Consider the following 23,278-nt stretch of genomic DNA (forward strand, 5'->3'; position numbering starts at 1 on the left):
TACTTAATTTAGCTGTCATATAGTGAGAAACAGCTCATAAACATAATATGGGATTTTTATTGGCATGGTAATTCATTTTAATACTGAGCAATACAATATCTGGTGCAATGCCAATTATTATTTAATAGTTGAATCTCCTGAACGATTGCCAGACATAGAAACAACTATGGAAATAATAATTTCTGTATATAAAGAAGTTCATAGTAAATTGTTATTCTAAATAACTTTTATTTAAGTCAACATTAACGAGAGAATTATTTCCAAAACATCAACGATTTTTTCCGCCGAAAAAGAGCGGAATAACAAAATTTTATATTATACATATGTATAAATTTTAAGGATGATAAGTTTTATATTGAACGGCAATGTAATATTTATTACACGATGTACCAAATAACTGGCGTTTCTCTTTAACTATACAATCGACTTTTGTATTTCCCACAATATAAAAAAAGAGAACAAAGAAATTAATAAAAAGAATGGCTTAGTGTTTTATAACTACAAACATTTACAAAGTAGCACTAAAAAAAGCGCTGCTTAGAATTCTATTCTGTATTGTACAAATTCTTTCTAGTCACATTTTTATAAAGTTTTTCTTTCAGATATTCAAAATTTATTATAATCGGTATGGTATTCAAGAAAATTCTTACGAAGATTATTTGTTTGCAATAAATTTAAGGAATATTTAAAATATTTGGAGTGAATATATGATTAATAAATACGTATCAGAGTAACTGTGACCAGAAAGGATTGAACACATTCATTAGTGATAGGCTAATCTTCTTGCACCTGTTAAACATAATCTTATAATTGTGCTATTAAACGTACTTTTAGTTAAAATATTCCACTTCTCACATTGCCGTAATTAAAATGCGTATCATATAAACTCGTACACGGATTAATTGACAATATTTTCCAATGCTCCAATTTGTTTTTTCTACGTCTACTTATTACATAAATAATTTATAATAATGTCCTCTGTGATTGTCTAAGAATAATGAATAGATCTGTCTGAATATTATTTCTTCCTTTTACATATTTTTAGAATGAAAGTATAATTCATTGATTTCAAAATCTACAAATTCAATACTTTAAACGTGAAACATATACGAGTATATATGACAAGCTTTTATTACATTTATAAAATATGTAAAAACGTAAGGTTTGGTACAAAAAAAAGAAAAAAAGAAAAGAATTTTAAATCATCTCGATAATGTATAGAACTTTTTACACGTCTTAATGCCATAATTAGAAACATACAAAGTATACAAACAATTACTTGCATATATTAAATTAATATTTATCGATTCTTCTTGGGATGCAGATTAACTGAAAAATACATCAACAATTTCATTTGAAATAGCTTATTCTTTCAATTTTAAAGCGCGGTTTAATAACAATATAAGATAATTCTGCAATTATCCTATTATAATAAAATTACAATATTTCTCTAAAGAATATCAAATAGTTTTCTTGCGTTCAATAACTACAATATGTACAAAGTTCCATGATTTTTAATAATCGTGCGTTCATGATTTGGTATGACACATTCGTTTATTATACTACATTAATAAACTTGATATGTTCTTACTTCAATAACTAATAGTGTCCTGAAAAAATACTTCAAATGTGAGCATAAGATGAGAAGCTAATATAGTTACTCTGACTTGTACCGAAAGACTGACGTTTTAATAGTAAATGCACTTATTTATACATATAAGATCGAGCGCTTTGCTCTAAAATCAATGCTCTGATATTAGACCTCTGGGCAATTAAAAATTATATGAACTACAAAATCAGAATATCTGTATAAAGTTAACTTCTCTGATGTAGTTCTCGCGTTATGCTATATATATAATATCGGAAGCCACAATATATTGACTCTATGCAGTTATTTTAAAAACGTACTAAATCTTCGAACGAAGAAAAAAGAAATTTAACAAATTGTAATCGTACTTTCAGGTAAATAATACAAAGTAAAATATACGATCTGATCGTTAACGCTTCAAGCTTAACACAATAGTACTTGCTAACTAGTATAAAATTTGTGAAATGTATTAATGTACGCTATTGTGCGTCATATAGGAAAACATTCTAAAAAAGTATACCTTAGGCTCGTAACTCTAATCAAGGATCACTAGTTAACCAGCACTATTGAATAATATATAAATATCAAAATTCTATGGCATAATAGTTTCTATCTAAACTGTGTTGCGTTCATTTCATTAAATTAAAGATAATCAAATATATCGTATGGAATGATTATTGTTAACCTCACAGTCTAGAATATATATGTACCACGACTCTAAAGTACCAATCCCGAATGTACAATATAATATAATATTAATACAATATTGTCGCCTGGACCAAGCTACCATATAGCAGAACTTTAAAAAGTTCTAAGATTGTACTAGTTGATTCCATTCTGTTAATTCTTTACAAAGGGAACTGTCATGTATATCAAGGAGACATTACTGATATTAAAGACGGAAATATTTCAGCTTGCAACGGTCCATAGTCTACCCTTTCTCCATCCACGGTCATATGGCCATTTACACCTTCCTCTGGTTCTATTCGAAACGCCTTTACTGGTATCATGTCGATGCCAGAACGTGTTAGATGAGTACCATTACTTAAACCCAACAGGAACTAGCAAGCATAATAAATCATTCTTAATTTACTGTAGCTATGATTTCATTTGTTTAAAGGATATTACGTTTAATTGGCAATAAATTAAAATGTCAGAAACACTGCCTTCTAATTGGGCTATTTACCTGGAGTAAATTGGCTCGAGTAATTCCAGCTTTAACTATTATCAGCCAGATAATACCATCCGCCAATTTGGCACGTGGTGCAAAGAAATAATCCTGGCCCAAGTGTGACTGATATGCCGCGTGAACCATTACGAACTCTCCTGAAATTCGAAGTATTAACAACTTTTACGTCTTCCTTTAACGTTAAGTAATTGAAAATAAATTCATACTAAATTGAAATAAAATTAAAAATTATGAATTATGTGTAATGAGAATTTTAAGTATCAATTTTAACAATTTTTAATCGTGAATTTATTCGTTGACTATTTTTGTCTTTATTTTTCAATGCTCGGGTTCTATTCGTGTATACATTTATAACTTAGTTCTTAAAAAGTTATCATGTCCATATACAGGTCACGGTGAGTAAAGCTACTTGCACAGTTGGCTGTCCTTGTAGTCCGTATGTCTTTCAAACACGAAACAAGCGTAACAATACCGTGTTTAGTATCACGAACGAATAAAGCTTTGAATTAATATGTAAGATGGTTGACGTATATGAACCAGTAAGTGACAAACGAGCATACCATTGCTCTGTTGGAATTATAATCTATTTTTACTTTAAGTATCAAACATTCCATTATTATCAAATATAAGCATTTTAATACAAAACAGTAATTCAATTAAGCCACATTTTTAAATAAATCTGGAAAATTAATTCACGAGGTTTATAATATTATTTACCGCTCGTTTTAACACAACGTGGTGTTAATATAAAAATTGTTCGATTTCTTACCCTCAACTTGCGTCCAGGAACTTGACAACTCAGAGGTCAAAGCAGGCAGTCTTGACGATGGGCCATACATAGCTTGATTAATGTTGTTCTCCGCATCTTAATTGCATACAAAATATTATTAACATCATAGATACAATAGTAATCACCTCGATATATATATTATTCTTGTGTCAATTGCTCTTCTAAACCTATTTAACTTTAGATTGCCAATATAATTAGGTTTGATCTGGAACGTCTATAAGCAAGGTCATCAGCTTGCTTGCTTATACACACTAATGCTTATCAGTATTATGTGGAACAGTCGTTAGTAACTACATTAAAGCAAATAAGCTAAAATAGACACAACATGCATTCAAGAATCTCGAGCCAATAAAGAAAGAAATTCCATCGAAGAGGAAAAATCAGGATTACGTAAATTTGAAGCTTACCAATCTCCTCGTTATCTGGTTCTTCAACGCTATGATAACTAGAGATCGAACCAGTGCTAAAGTAAGTTGACCTCGCAGAGGTCGCTGAGTAAAAGCTGTCCAGCCTGTGTCTTCTTTCCGCCTCTGTTTCCAGAGTGATACTTTCACTGATTATCTCGTTGTCTTCATAGCCATCCATGGAGCCATCCAGAATAGTCGCGTCTCCGTCCAGAGCATCATGAAAACTCTTCGACTCGCTGATTTTGCTACACCTGAACAAAATATCAAGTTTAAGCAATGCTTCTCACAAATTAAATCGAAGAATTTCCTATCCCAAAAATCTGAACAAAAAGTTACCTGTCCAAGTCGTCGCCGCAGCTCCTGGAATGCGAGATCTGACTCTCCTTTGTGTATTCGTTGTAGGATTTACCATTGCTCAGATTCTCAACGGACGGTACTTTTTCGTAGGGCAAATAGGACACTTTGCCTTTGTACGTTCTTAATCCTATCAGACGCGCGACGCTCCACACGGTGAACCTTCGACCTCCAATCGCACGGAGACGCTCACTTTCGATATCAATATCGGCGAGCAAGCCCCAGCCGATGGATAAAAATGAAAAGAGAATTTGGCTCCTGGTTTCTACGCGGACAAGGTCCACCTGCGTTTTCTTGAACTTCACCACAGACAGGGCGCTGACCAGAAGAGGATTATAATCGTACGGTTCCCTGAAACAGAGTGCGTGTTTCTGTAATGGCGTGAGACTGCAAGGATCGTCTGAATTTTAATTTCTTTTAATGAACTAATTAAATTTAATGAATTATTGGATTCTAATTTAGGAAGAATTTATGAAATATATTTTTCTTTGTAATTAACATCAACTTTTAGTTTAATATATTTCTGGATAATTATTCTAGGAGTATGTACAATGTGTCTTATGTTTTTATAATAACGAATATTACTCGTGAATTGTATATTATGAGACAGTGAATTACGGAAAACGTTGTTTTGCAATGTTCGCGTTAACTTAATTATGCACAATAACATCCAGCTTTCGTTCTCATTTGCATCCTCATTTGCATTCTCATTTAATGGATCTTGAATTAGTTTTTCTAGAATAGTAACTTTTGTTTTTCAGTTCGTTAAAGTTTGCAGAATTTTACCTTCGTTTTAATTAATAAAATCAAGAAAACTTTGTATACTGTTTAAAAACAATGTTTCATCTGTTTTTATTGTCTAGTGATCCAAAAATATACATTATCAACGAAAACAAGTGTTTTTTTAGCCAACATCGTGCATTCAGCGACAGTGTTAAATATTTGCTAAGTTTCAAAATTGCAGATTGACGTCTCAAAGACGAACTTCGTGAAAGATTTACGTTTGGCATTGAAATAAGTTTCGGATTTCGCAAGTGACCATTTTAGAATACATCCACTAACTTGCATTTACTTTAACAGATGCCAGGCGGGAATCATATTAGCAAAGCAAAAAAAAAATATTCGTTTGACCTAGCTATAATTTATCTGCTGCAGGCTGAATATCGCCTTCAGCAAATTTTTTGGACTCCTTAACTACTAACCATGAAAAGAAATTAGAAGCATGTGCCCCAATAATGAAAAAGTTAAAGTTACAAAATTATTTTGATTATTAAATAACAATTAAGTACATAATTATGTTATCAAGTACACAAACACTTATCTTTCCTTTTTTACATAAAATATTGTTGTGAATATAATACTGTAATGACTCCCCAGATAATTCAGGTTAATTAATTCGACATCGATATATTGATATAAATTCATTTTTTTTTATTGCGAATTCCATGAAATATCAAAACAGGAACTTAACTTGTTGTGAATCATTGCTTCATCTTTTATACTTGGATACAGCCACTTAATTGTGAAATAAGAAAGCCACTATAAACATAGCTGACTGCCAAAACAATATTTAATTAAATAGACTCTTTTAAATCCACAAACTTCGATTTGCTTTGATGCTAATTTTCTTCCTGTCCTTATTTCTTAACTAAACTTAATATTTTGCTAAAAATTTTAATTTCCTTCTTATTGATCTTACGTACATAAAGAATAAATGAGTTTTAAAAAATTTCGATGAAAGAACTCATCAGTTTCATCAATTGAAAATGGACCGCTTGCTGCTACTTAAAAAAGTAAATATAAACTCGCTAATTACTTTATGCAATAAATTTTGCTTTTCAAATTACGATACTCGAGTCAGTGTTATTTTTATTGCAGTTTTCTAGAATTGCAAATTTTTATGCGACTTTCTAAAGCAAATGGCTGGAATTACCAGCAGGAAAATCCACACGATTCTTTAAATATACATGGACATTATGGGTGTTCGCAGAAACTAAAAGTGGAAATTTTTGCAACGATTCGTGACTGGCTAATTACAAATATTACGATCGTCCATGGGAGAATAGTATTGAAGCGACACGATGCACTTCATTATTGGAAAATTACGCCAGAATGTTAGCGCATCGCGATAAAATCGAAACAAATGGTGCGAGACGTTTGTAACGATACATCTTCGATCACAGGCGGTTTGTCCTGACATTTATATCAATCCATTCAATAAACTGACAATAGGAATGACTGTTAAACAATGCTATACCGCGTGAATTTGAGTAATTAATCTTATGCACTGCCAGTGGTGTTCGATATAAAGAAGCAATACATAAACTATAGTATAAGGGATGATTGGTGCCTTTTTTTAGTATCATTTTTGTTCTTTCTATATTTTAATATTATTTTTAATTTATACTTAAATTATAGATGATATTTTTCATATTGATAATTCTTTGATAATTATTCAAGATTTCAAAAACTTTTTTTTTTTCTATTATTATTATACTATTATACTATTACTGTAATCATATTACTCTTCTTCCTCTTTTGTTAATTCCCAATTTCTGCAAAGCATTTATTTATCTCTAATATAATTCATTGTGAATATTCTACCACAAAGCACATTCTGTTGGAATAACGTCAACAGGAAAACCCAGTGCACATAAGGAAAGTTGCTGTCCTGTATTACAAATATTAAACGAACCCAATTCAGTTTCATTAATCCGGAAACTAACTACACTGTGGTTGGTGCTGGAAAAGACTCGGCCCCGGATACTTGGATAATGTCCCTCATTAATAACCCTAGTTAACTATAGTCCAGTGCACGATAGTTATCTATACCTATAATCATCTGGATGAGGAAACGAGTAGTCTATACTCTGTACTACATTTTAGAACTCTTCGCTGAACAGTTAACCCTTTGCATTCAATGTACAGTAGAATAATCTTGCGCCAGATGCAGTGAAATCAGTAGAGTAAGTCATAGGTCAGACACGACATAAATTAGTAGAATAAGTCCCGAGTCAGACACATTTCACGCATACATATGTGATTTATCTTCATTTTCCTATGATTTTAGCATGTGGAATCATCCCTCAAAATTTTTGACTTTATTCTCAATACTTCTTTCTATAGCTATGGTTCTTAAATAAAATTGTCTGGAGAGAATGATTAACTAATTTACAGTCTTCACTCGCTATAGTTTCAAGAGTTATCAGCGAGGAGTTCACAAAATGTTACTCATTTCTAAATTTATTAGTAGGTTCACGACGATACTATAATAGCATTTCACTGTATTAAGCAGTAGATATATTTCCAAAAATGACCCAGTGTGAGGATAAATCGTGACTATATATCAAATACAGGAATCTGACCAGATTTTGAAATAGTATCAAGATCCTTGATACCAAATCTGGGACACCCTGCATAACATATAGTGTAGACCCAGCTTTAAACAAATACACTTACAAAAGAAGATAGATACAATCACCCTACTTGGCCTTAAAGAAATTCCTCCCTCAAAAGCCCAACGTAAATTATGGTAATCCCATATGTGTACACTTCTACTATCTACCTAAACTCACAGCAGAGATTAACACGTTGACTGCCACTTTAAATTCATTCAAAATTCTATCCTTTTGCCAATGAATCTACCTTTACAAAGAATTCTTCTTAATCCATTTTCATAATCACTTCAAAGTGTTTTGCCTCTATCAACCATCTGTACATTACTATCATTCATAACTATGTATCTTATCGTTATTCACAATCATGTAAAAATTGTCACCCACGCATGAGTGACACAGCAGTCAACGCGTTAAATTCTGCTACAGATGAATCTAAAAAAGACTTACTGTTTAGCGAACGCGATGGACTTCGCCAGGCCGTTTCCGGAGCCGCAGGGTATCACTCCGAGGGGCAGCTCCCTGAGCGCCTTTTCCCAATCGGGCCTTTGAAAAAGGCCATTCACCACCTCGAACACGATACCGTCGCCCCCGACCATCAGCAGCCCGCTCCATTGATAAATGTCCCTCGTACGCACGAACTCACGAGCGTAATTGGAACACTTGGTGATGTGGATCTCGTAAGGTCTCTCTGCTTCCGACAGAATCGGATGGATCCGCTTCTGGAACGTCTCTCGGCCCCTGCCAGGTCCAGACTTCGGATTGAGCAAGACCAGAAGCTTTCGCTGCTCGCCTGGACACGCTGCAACAGATTTTTGGGAAAGGCGTTGTACAAAGATCGTCACTGGCTGATTAGTCGAATAGTCAGAGTCCCTTGACGATTACATGACGCGCAGTTCAATGGGCGCGTTTAGCCTTTCGAAATGTGGTGCAGCGGAGCTGCTGGCATCCCTTTGCGGAGGAACATCCGCAGTCTTTCTTTTGGGCTACGGTAGGACCTCGATTAACTGGGTCTCAAATATAGTTAGTATCTTTTTTATTCGAGGTTTGTGTCTTTTGTGTAATGATAATAGGAGTGTGTACAGTGGAATACTGATTGAGGTTTGAAGGGAAGGTGAAATACCTGTAAGAAATTCATGGAAGAGGAATTAGAAGCAGTAAATGACATTAGTGATGAAGATGTTTTTTGCTGTAATTACAGTATGCAATAAATATGGAAATTTCTTTCTAATATACCTATCAATTTCTTCCACGAATAACTTTCTAATTTTTTATCATCAATTTATGGGTATTACTGTTAGTATATTCATCACTTCATTATGTTTCCTAATATAATATAGGTAGAATCGTAAGCTTTATAGAGTTATAATAAATTCGATTTTAAAAGAAGTAACAATACTTATCAATATTATCTGATAACGAGTATTATCTTTGTCTCACAATAACAAGTGATTTTTTTCGCTGCAAGTAGATATCTGATAACGATTAAATTAATTTTTTCCATGAGCTGGAATTCGCATAATTCAAGTTGCTCGGTTACGTGTTTTACGTAAAAACCGGAAATTGATACCACTTAATTTTCCGATATTTATAAGTCACGCTTACGTGTCCAGGAGAAAACTGGAGAATATAGGTAACCGGAATGCAAGGAGGAAAAGACGCTAGGAGACTTTCGACTTTCTCAGGTGGTTAACTTGAACAGACCTCGGATCGTATTTACGTACAGTTGGCGGTTATGCATCGTTAAATACGCGACTAGTGAAAGTGTATATAAAACGGGACTCGCAAAAATGTCTCGGGGCCAAGAGAAATTTCGACCTAATCTCTCGACCATTGTTTGTTTTCGCATTTCCTTATCTCTTTTTCAGTATCCCTTGCACAATAAATAGATTCTTCCGCTATAGCGACTTAAAAACAGCGATTGTTATCAGTTGGTATAAAACAGCGATATCATATTTATTATAAGTAATTTTCTTTTAAATACATTTCCACTTTGCTGAGAAAATTTCTAACTTTTCCTGATACGTCGATTATTTTCTGCGCGTAACCAATTTGTGCAATCCAAAAGTTGTATTTAAAATAGAAGTCTATTAAAAGATAAACGTAACAAGATACCGATATTTCCAGATTTTACAAAAAATATCAAGAGGCAATAAAAAAGAATTAAGAAACAATAATCACTCTCGATTGACTTAGATATCGTAATCAATCATGCTCTCTTTATCTATTTGGATGCAAATAAAGCTAATAATACACATATGTATGTGAGCTTTATTTTAATATTCTAATCTATATTTAAATTAAGACACAAATAATCTGCATAAATCAGACAATAAATAACCTACATATGTGCCTTTAATTCTTCCTTGAAATACAGAGTGTCCACGTTGAAGCAGTCCACCTACATATCTCCTTTGTTTTTAATGACACGAAAATCGCCAATGTCATAATGTGAAAGGTTTCAAAATTTCATATTATGAAAGAATAATCTTTCGTGTAGAATCATTCATTGAAATTTCTAAAATGTCGTGTTATTAAAAACAGAGGCATTTAGGTGGCCTGCTTCAGCTTGGAGACCCTGTACGATACACATTTTCCTGCAGCATAATAGACAAAAGCCGTATAACAAGATAATAATCAGCAATTTTATTTTATGTGGGTCATTTCGCATTAATTTGGCGGGTGTCCACCGTGAACCCAGCTTTGGAAAAATGCTCGAAACGCTTTTGGCGACAGGAAGACGCGGCGACACCCACGACCTAATTGTACTTCCGTCTAGCGACTTACGTACGCATGGTTTGGCACATTCGATTCGTGCCCGTATCGCTAACAACCTCATAAATAAAATTTGTAACGCTACAGCAAGAAAGACAGGCGGAAACTTTCAAAGAAATCCGAGAAAATGTTTCCCAATGGTCGCACAGCAGTGTGCAAACCACCACCTAACGTACAGCCATAAAACGAAGCTTACGGATACAGTTTAGGTTCTTGCGATCGGCGATTCGTGTTAAAGTTTCAGCGTCTAAATCAATTGTAATGTTCAACGTTATGTCCAATAAAATGTAGAATGGCTACAGATTGACTTTTAGCACGCTGACATTTTTAAACTGTCGAACTTTCGAATGTTTAAATTTCTTACTTAGATTTTTCAGAGCGCAAATACTCGAAATTCGCAGATTTTTCATTTTCAAATCTTTCAAGTCTTTTTGTAAGGATTAATAGAATCGTGATGGAATTTTGAAAATATCAAAATGTAAAAATTTTTAATTTGAAGACTGGTTACATGTAGCTACAACTGATAGAAAATTGTAACTATTATCGAGTGCCTTTGCATGATGATAAATGTGAAGTCACTGACAACCTATTCTACCCAATTATCACATTTTAATATTGTCGATGATGGTATGCTATGGCATCAGGCAAGTGAATGTCAATAACGTATATAAAGCAAAGTATATATGTAATTGATTGGAATTTAAATGTGGATTTAAGTGTCATCGAGGACGAAGACTGTCAACTGTAATCACTGTGGGATCACCAGAAGTCCATCGACTACAATCCATAATCACATTGCAAACATTAATTATGCTAAATGTGTAAACACGTCAAATAAATATTAATAACTTTTAGAGTAGATTGAAACAAAATTGGACCGATTAAATAAAATGACTTTCTACGAAATTCGATTTTTTAAGAAAATGTATTTCATTAATGTATTTGTATTCAACAGTAGAGCTTTTGTGTCATTCGCAGTTCAACATTCCTAGCTCCATATATCATTCTTTCTGTCTACAAAGATGCGTTTGTAAACACTCACTTGATTAGAAAGACTTGACCTCTATTAATTCAGTAACCCTACCAATCTGCTTCAAGTGTCAATTGATCTGAAGAATTAATGAACCGTTTGAAGAATTGACGACTCTGAGACTTCTTCCAGAGACCAATTTCAACAACCTCTCAATTAATAACAGATATACATTAATTGTTTTGAGATATTTTATTAAGTTTAGTTGCTTCTTAAAATTGTAATATAAATGAGATAATTATTAAATTTAGGGCTAAGAAAGTGTATAAAAAATTGATTTTCTCAACCAAGTCTCTAAAATTCTTATTTTCCACTTTGTATTAGTTTTTGTACTAGAACCCATCCTTTTCTCTATTTCTACATTCTTCAAAAAGGTTGAAAAATCATAAAAACCTGATTTTAAACGTTCTCTGCATTTATCCTACTATATAAACTTTTAAAACCACTATCTTTCAGAAAACGGAAAACTATTAACGTCAAGTCTTTTGTACAACAAAGTGATTCATCGAACTTGTCGACCTTCAACAACTTGTAAACTCATTTACTGCATGACAAACTCGTTTCGAATAAAACCCGAAGAGTAGAAAAAGGAATTACTACTAGCTTTGTTACTATATTGTTATTATTCCTAGTATTACTAATCCTATTATTATTGGTCTTCCATAATTCTGCCTAGGTAGGCAGAATACACCTTTTTTTATCATTTAAAATGATTATCAATAACAAGTTAACGACTACTAATAACAAACATTCATTCACATGCATCGTACTTTCATAATCAAAATATCATCTCCTAATCTGCATATGTATACATGTTAACAATTACGCTGACGATGAAAATTTAATCAGTTTACCTAATTTCTACATTCAAACACTGGGCCATTAAGCATGACGCTAATAAGACAATTTTAACTAAAAAGGAAGGAAAGCGAATGCGTCATTGTATTTGAAAATGTACATAAATCATTTTACAATTACGTATCTCTTTTACATAAACGTCATCTAATAATAATGTTTAACGGCATGAATAAGCGTTTTATACTTTGTTCCATATGACCATAGGTTTGAACTCTCGTGTATTAGAAACAAAACATGTCTACGCTGGAAAAACATGGAAATTTATTCGTGCAAATATGTCTTCAACAAACAAACTGTTGATAGCAATTAGTAATTTGTTAGAATTCTGACGAAGCATAGAGCCAAAGGCATCGTTTATTTCGTGTTCCTATTTGGTAAATTACTCACTAAATTATTCAGCAATTAATAATTCTTGTTTAATACGCTTCTATAATCTTCCCTCTAAAATTAGGCGAAATTAAAGTTCGCGATAACTGACGTTCAATGAAAGTTAAAATTGTTAGAATTTGTATTTAAAATATCTAAATTTGTCAAGATTTAAATTTGCATTAATGAAAATTTAAATTCACAATAGTAGAAGCTTCTAGATTGAAGTTTACACTACTTTATCTTTTTCTTTTCCTCCTTTTTCAATAAATAATTTTTAGATTCTTAATTTATTGAAAGTAAATTTAATAAAAAAAAAATCGTTTTCAAAAATTGTAGGGAAGAATATTCGCTAAAATTCATGTCGACATTAAATTATGAAAGGAGCAGTAATGCTGATTGAATGGAACGTCGCTTCAAGGTTGCCAAAAGTTCCGCACGGTTATCAGCGGAGGAGAAATGTTATCGCGAATCGGAGCGAAATGGAGTCCAGCTTTTTGTAACTACAATCTCGATGCAGCATAACCATAGATATTGCTCGACTATTTTTAGACTAAATACATTTTAAATGGCATTACTTGGATTTTCAAAACTTTGGTAATAACCAACACGAACCATAAATAAAATGATTTTTTATTTTCTTCGTTTTAAATACCGTGTGTTTAGAATGTTTATTCGTGATTATCAGTCTCGTGCGATACCAAAACCAATTGAACGATTTATCTAAAGCAAAGTTTAAAGAGATCCAAGATTTCGTGTAACTCGATTCGCGAGTCTATTTTAAGTCCTATACAGGGTGTCCCAAAATAGATACTACGACTTAAAAAAATGTGACTGGCATCCTCTTTTCTCCAAAAATTTTATTCTGCATTTTTAACCTATTTTTTCATGTAGAATTGTGGAACTGTTTTTGCTTTACTTATACAGCACGTCTCTGATTTTAAAGACCAAATTTTGTCAATATATTTTATGAATCTAAATAAGAAAAAATATTATATATAAGCATAGGTAGTTTAGAGCTTTATTCAAAAGCTATAACAGGAAAACGATATATGAAGGAAGTAGTAACTTGTGGTTACTATGATACAATGTGGGAATATACCATTAATATTTACATGTAATGTATTTTTATTTAAGTTAGAACATATTACTATCTGAAGTTATCAAAAGTATTAGGATGTTCTTAGCTACTTTTTAAGGCTGATTAACAAGCATCTCAAAATGTCTACTCGATGAGGTCTAACAACTTACTATAATAGCATTAGCGAAAATGACCTCAGAGTTCAAAGAGTAAATACAGCTTACCGCTAGATAGAGACAAATTAAATGTAAATATTGTCCTTAGTATATTGCTACATTGTATCACACTAACCACAAGTTAGTATTTCTATCATATTTCGTACTCCTGTTATAATTGTTGAATAAAGTTCTAAACGACTCATATTTATATAATATTTGTTCCTTACTTAGACCCATAGAATACACTGAAAAAGTTTGGATATTAAAATCAGGGACACCCTGTATATTATATTTAGTAACGTTTTATTACATATAGTATGCGTAACGATGTTGCAACACGATTAAAAAAGAATATTACAAAAGTTGATTTACGTGAAATCGTTAAATTGAATTCAGTAACTAGTAAAATATTCGCGATTATATCTGACAGCGTGAAGGGAACCGAAGAATAAGCATCTTTTTTCGTGCCTTTGTCGGGTTGCCTAAGTGACGCATGCTAATGAAACGATTCATTGACATGCAGACTCTGACCGGATGAATGAAAAAGGTTAAATGCCGTTGGGAACTATTTACTTGCTATTTTCCTTGTAACACCCAGCCATTTAGCGTCTATCGCGATCAAATATAATGTTTTCAATGTTAACTTGCCAAAAAATATTTTAATATATTTATATCGTTTATGAGTAGTAATAGCAATAGTATATGAAATCTTTCTTTTAAATACCGCTAGGTAATGTATTTACATACATGAATAAAAGATACTATTTTGCAATTTTTCGCTTTGCATTTGATTAAGGATGGTTTTATATCCTTTGTCGATCTAAACTGCATAATAATGAACGTATCGAGGCTATCTGTAGAACTGGTCTATTAAATAACAGTAAAATTGTATAAAATGATGAATAAAAAAATGTCAATGTCGTGTTCACTAATAGGTGCTACTAATTAATTAACAAATAAGACCATTCGCTGCTTACTATTAATCCTAATATTACTGGTATTAAATAGCTTTCAATTAGAGATAATATTCATCCATTTAGTAGACATTAATAATGACATTAATCTAGCATTATTTATAATTTGTAGTAATGCACTGTACTATTATTGTGCGTTTAATTGAAATTAAGAGAGCAAATGCTCGTCCTTCTCCCACTTCAGCAAAATTCAATCCTATTCTGAATGAATAAAATCGACAGGTGAATGCAAGAATGCTCGTGTCACTCGAATTTTGCTGAAGTGGAAGAGCAAGCATTCGCTCATTTGGTCTAAACACGCCATTATAATGTGATAAGTGATAGCTACTGTTATATTAACATAAATTCATAATATTTATTATTGTAGGGGCTATAGGGATTTTGTAATATTATTCTAGAATATTAAGACAGTTTCTAACTTCTTCTTCATACTGTCTCTGATCATTTGGAGCATCAGAAGTATTGAACACTTTACTGTAAATGAAACTAGCGTCACTCGAGTGGGTGATGCTCCTATTATATTGATCAGTGTATAGCTTTTTGTCGCGAGATAATTCCTTTTAACACCATTTTTGCTTGCATCTATTAATTATAGTTTAAGCACGTAACCAACAATTACATCAATTATAACACCTACCTCGTTTTAATTCTCATAACTTTAGATAACAAAACTAATTTTATTTTTCAAAGATACATATTTAGAGTTTGCGCTAAGATAAGCTAAATATGCCTCATAAAATAATTTAAGACTTAGGAAAATTAATAAATTCATCGACAAAACATTTCCCCATACCACGCGTTATTTATGATTTAAAAAATGTATTTTTTGTATCACTTCTGGCTTTAGGAGCAAAGGTTTTTATACCGAATCTACCAACTTGCGATTATATAATTTCTTTCGTGTTAAAATCAAAACAGTTACGTGTACAATAACAAAAGAATCGTTGATAAAGGTTAAAGTAGTTTCGCTTAATAAATATTCAAGTGGTGCTTTACGACTTTCAACAACAAACAAACCGATTTATCTGCCACATAATTCTCGTTACTCCACAGGTTGTCGGTGTCATTAAAGAGACTAAGGTTTGGCAGCGGCGCAGCAAAATCTTGGAATCAGTTACCTTTGAAATTCCATATAATGAAGCTCCTGGGGTGAATTAATATATACAGTACTGCTCGTAAGTATTCGCACGATTTCACAAGTTTGGAGAATTACAGATTTATTGATAGCAACCGACATTTATTGCTTAGACTAATCATTAATCACTGTTAAAAATACAATTACTGTAATTATTATATTTTTAGATATAAATATAATAGAAGTACGAAACAAATGTAAAGAATATACATCAATTACTACAAAGAAATCTGCATTTTTCTCAACATGTGATACTGTTCAAATACTTATAAACAATAGTGTAGATTCCAGGTCTCAAATCTGAACTTTTCGTTGCACCACTGCCGCTTGCAGATACAAATTATATGCAGCCTAAGACACTAATAACAATAAAACTTCATATTTCAATTAAAATACCACTTAAAGCTGAATTATCTTGGAACTCAATTTAATCGATAATTAATGAGAAAAATCGAAGCAACAAAAGTCAGAAAAAGAAATGGAAAATATGTTTTCTATATGTTAAATTATTCATGAAGTTAATCATCACAAATTTATTTCAATGTTTCTTATAGACTTGAATCTTTTTTTCCAGACAGTGTCAGAAGTCATCTTTAACACGGAACTGCGTGTAAAGAAGACTGTACCATTCACTTTTCGTATTACACAACTGTAAATGAGCGCTTTGCGCATCAGAAAACAACGTAATTAATGCAATAAGGAAACGTAAGAGGCACTTGTGCCTACATACAATGGAAAATGCACTGTAGTTACTAAATAGATCGAAGTAACCAAAATAATTCAAATAATTAAAAGATTTCTCGCGTAATCATTTCTCAGAAGCTTCAAACCCTCTCCTTAATTTCATAATAAGCACTGAGTTATAAAAAATTTATAACTTGTAAACTTCTTCAATCAATTTTATTATGGTGATTCAAAATACACTCAGCTATCATAAGCAAATATTATAAAATTATAAAACCGAAATACCCCTTTGTTATTTGCAATGAACGTTCAACTTGCAAGCTATGCTTTTGAAGAAACAAAGGAAAGGGCAGCCATAAACGCTGATAATTCTGTCGCGATATTAACTCAGATAATAGTATATTGTATCTTCATAGTTACACAATGCACGCGCGTAATTCTGTTTTATTATGATTCGCGTTAATAAAACATGGAAAATACAGATGCACCTAATCACAACAATTTTACCAATTTTCCTGTGAAATCAAGGTAAAAATAATTATAATGTATCTACACTATAATACTGTTAATAGAGTTGATAATACTGTTGATTAGTAAATTTAAACCGATGATATTGCAGAAATTAAAACTGTTTTACAGACCAGACAAGGAAGGTCGAAATACTTTGTAATTCCTTTTTAAAGCACTAGAGGTAGTACAGCAAATGGAAATAAGTAATAATAAATCACGATTATTATTTTAGCAATTATGTTGGAATTTCTCATAAACGTGCAATCTTTAATCGGCGAACGTATACATAACTGACGATGAGCTTAGTTTGGAGAAGTTACGTAATTGTTTACTCTTTAACAATGGAAACATTTTAAAGTAGCTGCCTTGAGAAAGTCTACACGAAGTGTATTCATATTTTACAAATTCATCATTTGTATTTTATCAACTGAAAAGATTTAATAAATATCGTGTTCTACTGATAATGAATCGATTACACACATTTGTGATATTATCTCATTAACCCGTAACAACTTTATTTGCATTTTACGAAACTCTAATTAGAATAATGTATGATAAAAACAGAGTATTGCTAAAGAAGTCTGAAGCTGGTAGTAAATGTGCATAAATTTCTGCGTAAACCTTGATATATACCAGTGAATCATAATTTCCTAGTTTAATTATGCAGATCTTGCATTAATGAGAAAGAACAGAATCGAAAAAAAACGTGCAAGGATTCTTTGCATAAAAGAATCAATAGAATTTCGTATTTAAAAATAATCAAAAAATAATCTGTTACACTATCTTTACGTTTCTTTAATCATTGTTAAAATTGAGACAGAAATTGAAGTAAGGAGACTCTTGTTGCGTTAGGCACAAATATGTTGTGTATGCTGATCCAAACTTATTCAAGCAAAGATATGTTGGCATCTGGCCTGCATATGTAAAGCATCTGATAGAAAGCATTTCACTGCCTAGGGCTTAGTGTGTACTCCACTCTGTATACTACATCCTATAATATATAACAAGAATATACGTTTAAATGTAAGTAAACAATCATATTTGTGAGAAGATAATTTTAGAAAAGAATATTGGGTGTGTCTATTACATGACTGATATTTTCAATAACTTCTACTTCCTGTGAAATACTAGGAATTAATCAGAAAGTTTGTGAAGGAAAGCCCTGAATATAAAGTGTGGGTAGATGTTGTGAATAAGTATAACCTGGGGTTTAACCTGTTTGAGTCAGTGATGACCGATTTCTTCACCTCCAATTACCTTCAAGTTAAAGTTAACTGGTGTTTCAAGTTTAGCGAGCCTCATCAATTCACGATTCCCTATCAGTTAATTACGTTACATCACTTGAAATGGAAATATTAAGCTACTGTGTAGATTGGTCCTCTACTACTGTAGCGCTTTAAATCTGAAGGCCATGTTTATTGAAAATTGCTAATCTTGTCAGGATGCACAAGACTTGGAAAAATTTTTTTCGAAGATGCTGTTTACAGGAGCATAAAATTGGAACCTTCTCCTTTAATTTAAAAGAAGAATCAAGTCGCTGCGATTTTTTTTTCGCAAAGTTACAGGACTTCAAAGTAACCCTTGCATTTTAATAGCACATCGGGTACTACAAACACTTGACAAAAATGCAGGGGTTAATTTAAAGTCCTGTAACTTCGCGAAAAAAAATCGTAGCGACTTGATTCTTTTTTTAAATTAAAGGGGAAGGTTCCAGTTTTATGCTCCTGTAAACGGCATTTTCGAAAAAAATTTTTCTAAGTTTGTGCATCCCGTTAAAGTTAGCAATTTTCAATACAGCAAATTGCAAAGTTTAACAAAATGCAGGGACTCGCTAAAATTTTTTTCGGAGATATCGTTTATACAGACATAAAGTTGGGTCCTTCCACTTCAATTTAAAAAAAAGATCAAGTCGTAATGATTTTTTTTCGAGAAGTTGTGGCACTTTAAAGTAACTCTTGCATTTTTATAACAGAACTGATAATGCTGATGGCAAAAATGCAAGGGTTACTTTGAAGCCCTGTAACTTTGCAAAAAAAAAATCGCAGCAATTTGATTCTCCTTTTAAATTAAAGGGGAGGGTTCCAATTTGATGCTCCTGTAAACGGTTTCTCCGAAAAAAATTCTAGAAAGTCTGTGCATTTCGTCAAACTTTGGAATTTTCAATACGATAAACATGCCTTCAGATTCAAGGCGCTACAGTAGTAGAGATGCACTAAACTTAAAATTAAGTCATAGTATCTTACAGTCAAGACTTCAGACTATAATTTAAAAAAAGATCATGATCCTACCATAATTATTCGCGGAGTTATCGTCAGTCAAAGTTAGTCAATTTTTGCTCAAAATTTTTTTGAGCAATGTATCTTACTTGTAAGCTCCTATCCTTATATGTAAATGACTATTTTAGTGAATAATATTACTAAATATATTAGGAAAATTGCTACTATATGTACATGTCATTTGCGAAAGAATGTAAAGTATTCGATTTCTCAGAACTATTAAGTTATTTATGGGTTAACACACCAATGCAGAACAAGATTCAATTTTAACTGAAAGGTATTTAGAAATCAAGAAATCAGTTACACTTTCAACGAATCATTTACAATTTACAATATTTCCTCGATACCGCCTTGTAGTCAGATTCACTATCACTTAATACGATTTAGAGTGAGAGTTTCATTTGCGTGTACTGTCACTCACAATTTTCGATAAGACCAACGCGGAATAGCATGAGCATGAATTATCCTAAAAAAGGTATCACAGACTATAGATATATAAACTCGCCAATGAGCAATGAACCCTACCAGGAAATACGTACTATATAACGGTAAAACTAAGGTACAGTTGTGCTGGTCAGGAACTGTGCGAGAAAACCTTTCACTTCGTATCATTAGTATATCTTGAACAAAGATGTCTCAAAAACAGTCAACAAGAGAAAAAGAATCTTATAAGACAGTAGATTGTAGCAACTGTAAATCAACGTCATCCCGTAAGACTGATCGCCAGTTACCTAACCTAACTTATCTACACCAGTGATGTCAAACTCATGTATTATACGTGTCTCGTGAGAAGTCCCCTGGAAAACATTACGAGCAATGCTTTATGCGAGACTTCTCATAAGAAATGTACAGTATGAAGACGATCAAAGAAATGTCTTCCCCAAAAGTCTTTGTGTATTTGAAACTAACTCATTTAAATTTGATATTAATTTTTCTCGAATGAATTTACGAAAATTGAAAAAGAATACATTTATTCTAGATATTATTATCAAATGCTATTTCGAAATTTTTAATTGGAGAAATTAAGAAAATAAATATTTGTTACTAGAAATCTAGCATCTTTTAGCAGAAACTATTTTCTCAATATCGAGTGTAATTTTTTTCGATAATGTTTCTATATAATAAAGAAGTTAAATATTCATTTGTTAATCTCGTCCTGTGAAATCCTGTAAAATAAAATCAATTTCAAGTTTCTGCCCACGTATTTTACACCATAGATTTACACTTCAAAAAACCCATTTTTATGTAGCATTTTCCCGTGATACTGATAAGAGCTAAACTGAACTTACAAATTTCTATAAACCATTACGCAATAATCTAAACGATAACTGGATACCAATACCTAGAATAAATCAAAAAGACAGATAAAGCCACAGTGTGGCAGGAACCTTCAAACATCGAAACTGTTGAAACTGTCCAAGTTTAACCTAGGTTAAGTTCATGCACGTCAGTATAAATACGTATATCTAGATCTCAAAGCCACAGTATAACTAGAAAATCACGCGAAAAATTACACTCTATGTACTTAACGACACTGACTCTAAGTTCCACGTAATCGTAAACATAGGATCCTTACTTCATTACAAAAAAGACCTGCCCACGTCATTCAGGCGGAAGGGGAAGAAAGCCTGGACAATTAGCGTACTCATCGCGTGACTCTCGCCGTAACATAGGAGACCAAGACTTACCGCTGATCAATGACTCGAGGTTCTCGTGAGTGGGGCTCATAAAACCCTTCGGCACAGGCACGCTAGCGATCAGGCATTTGATGGCCAATCGCCACCTGCTGGCCTCTCGTAAATTATCCTCGTACTTGTCGAAGCTGCGAAAACGAAGAGTGATGGTCGTCCTCTCGCGCCTTTTCACGCCCTTTATGCGCGCCTTCTTCAGCGTGTACGCGTAGATATAAAGGTAGGCGGAAGTGTCGAACTCATCGTAGCACTGGAACGCCTCCGCTGACTCGACCAGCTTGAACTGCGACCTCGAGGTACCCGGTCCGCAGACGCAGCTTCCCGCGCTTTTGCGCTTCGAACGCATGCACCTGCATCCTATTATGTCGTTCAGAACGATCGTCTCGACCTTCGTCGCGCCGTTATTGTCTTTCTCGAGGCTGAGGCCCTTCTCGGTCAGTCTCACCTTGTAGTACGTGTTCTTCTTCGACGTCACGTAGAAGGTCTCCTCGAGGAGAGTGCTAGAACGTACTTGACCGCCGTCCTCCATGACACGCCGATGACCGTTTTCCATTTGACAGGGAAGAACACGAGTTACATCCGCGCCATCGACAGGCCATTATTATGGGGTTTAAGGCACGCGGTAGACGGACATCTCGACGCTGTGATGAGCTCGCTGCACCTGTGTCCAAGGAACGCTGTTACACCGAAAGATTCCATTTAGGAAATTGTTACCGATACACGCTGCTGGATTTTCTTGCTCCTCGCGCGTTCCCTCGTGCCATTAAGCATCTTCTGTGCGTCGTTCAGGCAGCGATTGTTCCATTAACTTGTCGAAGCACGTGTGTCCTTTCGTGCACTCGGCAGGCCTTCGTGAAAGGTGGCGAATGGTTTGTGAATAGGGTTCGAGGCGAGCGGGCTTGCTTCTTCGGGGATTGAATCCTCGTGATTAATTGCGGTAATTTCGTGGAAAGAATTATCTCGCTGTCTCGATTGCTCCAGTATGTACTTGCACTCGGAACATTGAACTATCTCGGAGGAACTGTCCACGATGTGTATTGTTTATGTGTAGGAAATCTGAAGACTGATTATCGGAGCGATATCTGGTGAAGTCAACGCCAGAGGGCTACGGAAGATAAATAGTTCTTGTATAGTTTTTAATATCGAAATATTCGAACAATGAATCGACCCGCACAGAACAGTCACACGTCTTCCGGTTGGGGCTGCTACTGAGCGTATCCGATAAGTCTGCTTGAATCCTGGCGAGAAACTATTTCCCCTTCCAGTTTCCTTCCTTTTTCCCCACCATTGAATTTTTGGGTTCTGGCGCTGCGCGAGGAAGGCACTCTCAGCGCTATCTTGCGGTGAAACGATGAGTTGTTTGACGATTCGCGATTCTTTGTGCGCTGGGTCATAAAAATACTTTTTTTTAAATTTAATTTTTGTTGGGAGACCTTTATGCGAGCAACTGTCAAATTTTTTGTGAAAGTATGAACTATGTATTGAACTGCTTTGTTAAAAGTTAATTATCTGAAAGTTTCTGATTGTCTGATCGAGAGAGGCGTTCGATTTCTAATTATTTATGAAGGGAACAGAAACGTCATCAAATTCAGAATTCGGGTCATGAAAAATGCAAGAATGAACGAATGAATTTCTGTTTGAAGACTGTTTGGCATTCGAAAATACAATTAACAACGTTGCGATTCGCAAAATAGTTAATTCATTTAATAGTCTATTTTGTAATTGGCAATAAATTGTGTTTATTTTTGAGTAACATGAATTATCACGCTTGAAACATACATGTGTGTGTTTGTGAGCATAGTAACACTTCTTTATGATAAACTCTGTGTAAATTACCAGATATATGTCATTTGATATTACATAACACAGCAAAGCTTTAATAACTTGTTTTGAATCATAAATACTTCAAAAAAAGCTAATTTATTTATGAATATGTAAGCAATACACAAAGGTCTACAAAAATTTTCATTGAATAATTTCTTTTCGTCAACGTGGCAACTCTGATCCAAGAATACAA

General features: G+C 33.4%; 1 protein-coding gene across 3 annotated transcripts; it reads right to left on the minus strand.

Moving 5' to 3' along the window:
- Positions 1-208: 208 nt before the first annotated feature.
- Positions 209-22,704, minus strand: Sk2 (Sphingosine kinase 2). 3 transcript variants are annotated; one of them, XM_076380706.1, is made up of 8 exons: positions 21,707-22,702; positions 21,259-21,618; positions 8,174-8,525; positions 4,311-4,679; positions 3,975-4,225; positions 3,547-3,642; positions 2,775-2,914; positions 209-2,649 (listed from the first exon to the last, which is right to left on the minus strand). In XM_076380706.1, exons 2-8 carry the CDS (start codon positions 21,605-21,607, stop codon positions 2,461-2,463), a joined length of 1,746 nt encoding a protein of 581 aa, XP_076236821.1. In that variant the 5' UTR covers positions 21,608-21,618; positions 21,707-22,702; the 3' UTR covers positions 209-2,460. The 3 variants fall into 3 exon arrangements, with proteins under 3 accessions (XP_076236821.1, XP_076236822.1, XP_076236820.1); XM_076380707.1 differs by having other exon boundaries at positions 21,259-21,611; positions 21,707-21,759; XM_076380705.1 differs by having other exon boundaries at positions 21,259-22,704.
- Positions 22,705-23,278: the final 574 nt, after the last annotated feature.

The sequence above is a fragment of the Calliopsis andreniformis genome, chromosome 6 (genome assembly GCF_051401765.1).
Source record: "Calliopsis andreniformis isolate RMS-2024a chromosome 6, iyCalAndr_principal, whole genome shotgun sequence".
Lineage (NCBI taxonomy): Eukaryota > Metazoa > Arthropoda > Insecta > Hymenoptera > Andrenidae > Calliopsis > Calliopsis andreniformis.

Coding starts and splice junctions, on each gene's coding strand:
- Sk2 (XM_076380705.1), bottom strand. CDS start 21,814: ATGGAAAACGGTCATCGGCGTGTCATGGAGGACGGCGGTCAAGTACGT. Junction 8,526..21,258: donor CCTCGAGTCATTGATCAGCG/GTAAGTCTTGGT, acceptor AATCTGTTGCAG/CGTGTCCAGGCGAGCAGCGA. Junction 2,915..3,546: donor TTCCTGGACGCAAGTTGAGG/GTAAGAAATCGA, acceptor TTCGAATTTCAG/GAGAGTTCGTAATGGTTCAC.